Below are 2,840 nucleotides of genomic sequence, written 5' to 3'. Positions count from 1 at the left end.
CTACCTGTTGTTCTCGTTCTCCTATCCGTTGTTCTCATTCTGCTACCTGTTGTTCTCGTTCTCCTACCTGTGGTTCTCATTCTGCTACCTGTTGTTCTCTATCTGCTACCTGTTGTTCTCATTCTTCTACCTGTTCTCATTCTGCTACCTGTTGTTCTCACTGTACTACATGTTGTTCTCATTCTACTACCTGTTGTTCTCAAACTGATACCTGTTGTTCTCATTCTACTACCTGTTGTTCTCAATCTGCTACCTGTTGTTCTCATTCTACTACCTGTTGTTGTCATTCTTCAACCTGTTGTTCTCATTCTACTACCTGTTGTTCTCATTCTACTACCTGTTGTTCTCATTTTCTACCTGTTGTTCTCATTCTACTACCTGTTCTCATTCTTCTACCTGTTGTTCTCAATCTGCTATCTGTTGTTCTCAATCTATTACCTGTTGTTCTCAATCTGCTACCTGTTGTTGCCAATATTCTACCTGTTGTTGCCAATCCGCTACCTGTTGTTCTCAATCTGCTACCTGTTGTTCTCATTCTTCTACCTGTCTACCTGTTGTTCTCAATCTGCTACCTGTTGTTCTCAATCTACTACCTGTTGGTCTCATTCTGCTACCTGTTGTTCTCATTCTGCTACCTGTTGTTCTCATTCTACTACCTTTTGCTGTTGGTATGATGGTGTCTAAATGGTTTTCAACTGAAGGTATGCTTCTTCTGTAACATGTTCTCGTTCTGCTATCCGTTGTTCTCATTCTGCTACCTGTTAGTCTCATTCCTCTTCCTGTTGTTCTCAATTCTCCTACCTGTTGTTCTCATTTTTTCTACCTGTTGTTCTCATTCTGCTACCTGTTGTTCTCGTTCTGCTACCTGTTGTTCTCATTCCTCTACCTGTTGTTGCCAATCTGCTACCTGTTGTTGCTAATCTTCTACCTGTTGTTCTCATTCTTCTACCTGTTGTTCTCAATATACTACCTGTTGTTCTCATTCTACTACCTGTTCTCATTCTTCTACCTGTTGTTGCCAATCTGCTACCTGTTGTTGCTAATCTTCTACCTGTTGTTCTCATTCTGCTACCTGTTGTTCTCATTCTGCTACCTGTTGTTCTCGTTCTTCTACCTGTTGTTCTCGTTCTGCTACCTGTTCTCATTCTAATACCTGTTCTCATTCTACTACCTGTTGTTCTCATTCTACTACCTGTTCTCATTCTGCTACCTGTTGGTCTCATTCTTCTACCTGTTGTTCTCATTCTTCTACCTGTTGTTCTCATTCTACTACCTCTTGTTCTCGTTCTGCTACCTGTTGTTCTCAATTTTCTACCTGTTGTTGCCAATCTGCTACCTGTTGTTCTCAATATTCGACCTGTTGTTCTCATGCTACTACCTGTTCTCATTCTGCTACCTGTTGTCGCCAATCTGCTACCTGTTGTTGCTAATCTTCTACCTGTTGTTCTCGTTCTTCTACCTGTTGTTCTCATTCTGCTACCTGTTCTCATTCTGCTACCTGTTGTTGCCAATCTGCTACCTGTTGTTGCCAATCTGCTACCTGTTGTTCTCATTCTGCTACCTGTTGTTCTCATTCTACTACCTGTTGTTCTCATTCTACTACCTGTTGTTCTCAATCTGCTACCTGTTGTTCTCAATTTTCTACCTGTTGTTCTCAATCTACTACCTGTTGTTCTCATTCTACTACTTGTTGTTCTCATTCTACTCCCATTCTACTTCTCAATCTCCTACCTGTTGTTCTCATTCTGCTACCTGTTGTTCTCATTCTTCTACCTGTTGTTCTCATTCTGCTACCTGTTGTTCTCATTCTGCTACCTGTTGTTCTCATTCTGCTACCTGTTGTTCTCGTTCTTCTACCTGTTGTTCTCATTCTGCTACCTGTTGTTCTCATTCTGCTACCTGTTCTCATTCTGCTACCTGTTCTCATTCTACTACCTGTTCTCATTCTACTACCTGTTCTCATTCTACTACCTGTTCTCATTCTGCTACCTGTTGTTGCCAATCTGCTACCTGTTGTTGCTAATCTTCTACCTGTTCTTCTCGTTCTTCTACCTGTTGTTCTCATTCTACTACCTGTTCTTATTCTACTACCTGTTCTCATTCTACCACCTGTTGTTCTCAATCTGCTACCTGTTGTTCTCATTCTTCTACCTGTTGTTCTCATTCTACCACCTGTTGTTCTCAAACTGCTACCTGTTGTTCTCATTCTACCACCTGTTGTTCTCATTCTACTACCTGTTGTTCTCATTCTTCTACCTGTTGTTCTCATTCTGCTACATGTTGTTCTCATTCTACTACCTGTTGTTCTCATTCTACCACCTGTTGTTCTCAATCTGCTACATGTTGTTCTCATTCTGCTACCTGTTGTTCTCATTCTTCTACCTGTTGTTCTCAATCTGCTACCTGTTGTTCTCAATCTGCTACCTGTTGTTCTCATTCTACTACCTGTTGTTCTCCATCTACTACCTGTTGGGCTCATTCTGCTACCTGTGGTGTGAAAATTCTAAACTCAAACCATTTCACAACATCTTTTCAATCTGAATCAGGCCCTCAGTGATTGAGAGGAGAAGAGACGAGTAGATGTATAGTGTAACACCACCAGGGCAGCAGTATTGAAGGAGGAAGAAGTAAGATACGTGATGGAGAACAGATATAACTATAACCCCTGTAACTACTCCCCAGGTCGTTGCTGTAAATGAGAAAGTGTTCTCAGTCAACTTACCTGGTAAAACAAATATAAATATAAAGCTAGTGGCTTGAAGGTGTTGAAGGTGTCACATACAGTACCACTGAAGCAGAGATACAGGCTGTAGAATCAGAGGACAGATACTCTAACAGAA

At 41.1% G+C, this 2,840-nt stretch overlaps 1 protein-coding gene across 1 annotated transcript; it reads right to left on the bottom strand.

Moving 5' to 3' along the window:
* Nucleotides 1-752: 752 nt before the first annotated feature.
* LOC115157559 (uncharacterized) lies at nt 753-2,496 on the bottom strand. The gene is made up of 3 exons (XM_029705923.1): nt 2,299-2,496; nt 2,236-2,256; nt 753-2,130 (listed from the first exon to the last, which is right to left on the bottom strand). The coding sequence occupies exon 3, from the start codon at nt 1,698-1,700 to the stop codon at nt 798-800; it is 903 nt and encodes a 300-aa protein (XP_029561783.1). The 5' UTR covers nt 1,701-2,130; nt 2,236-2,256; nt 2,299-2,496; the 3' UTR covers nt 753-797.
* Between the last annotated feature and the right edge of the window lie 344 nt (nt 2,497-2,840).

The sequence above is a fragment of the Salmo trutta genome, chromosome 21 (assembly GCF_901001165.1).
Source record: "Salmo trutta chromosome 21, fSalTru1.1, whole genome shotgun sequence".
Lineage (NCBI taxonomy): Eukaryota > Metazoa > Chordata > Actinopteri > Salmoniformes > Salmonidae > Salmo > Salmo trutta.
This window is presented reverse-complemented; position numbering and strand designations above follow the sequence as displayed.

What these genes read in the sequence shown, in the direction of transcription:
- LOC115157559 (XM_029705923.1), bottom strand. Translation starts at nt 1,700, where the DNA reads ATGAGAACAACAAGTAGTAGAATGAGAACAACAGGTAGTAGATTGAGA.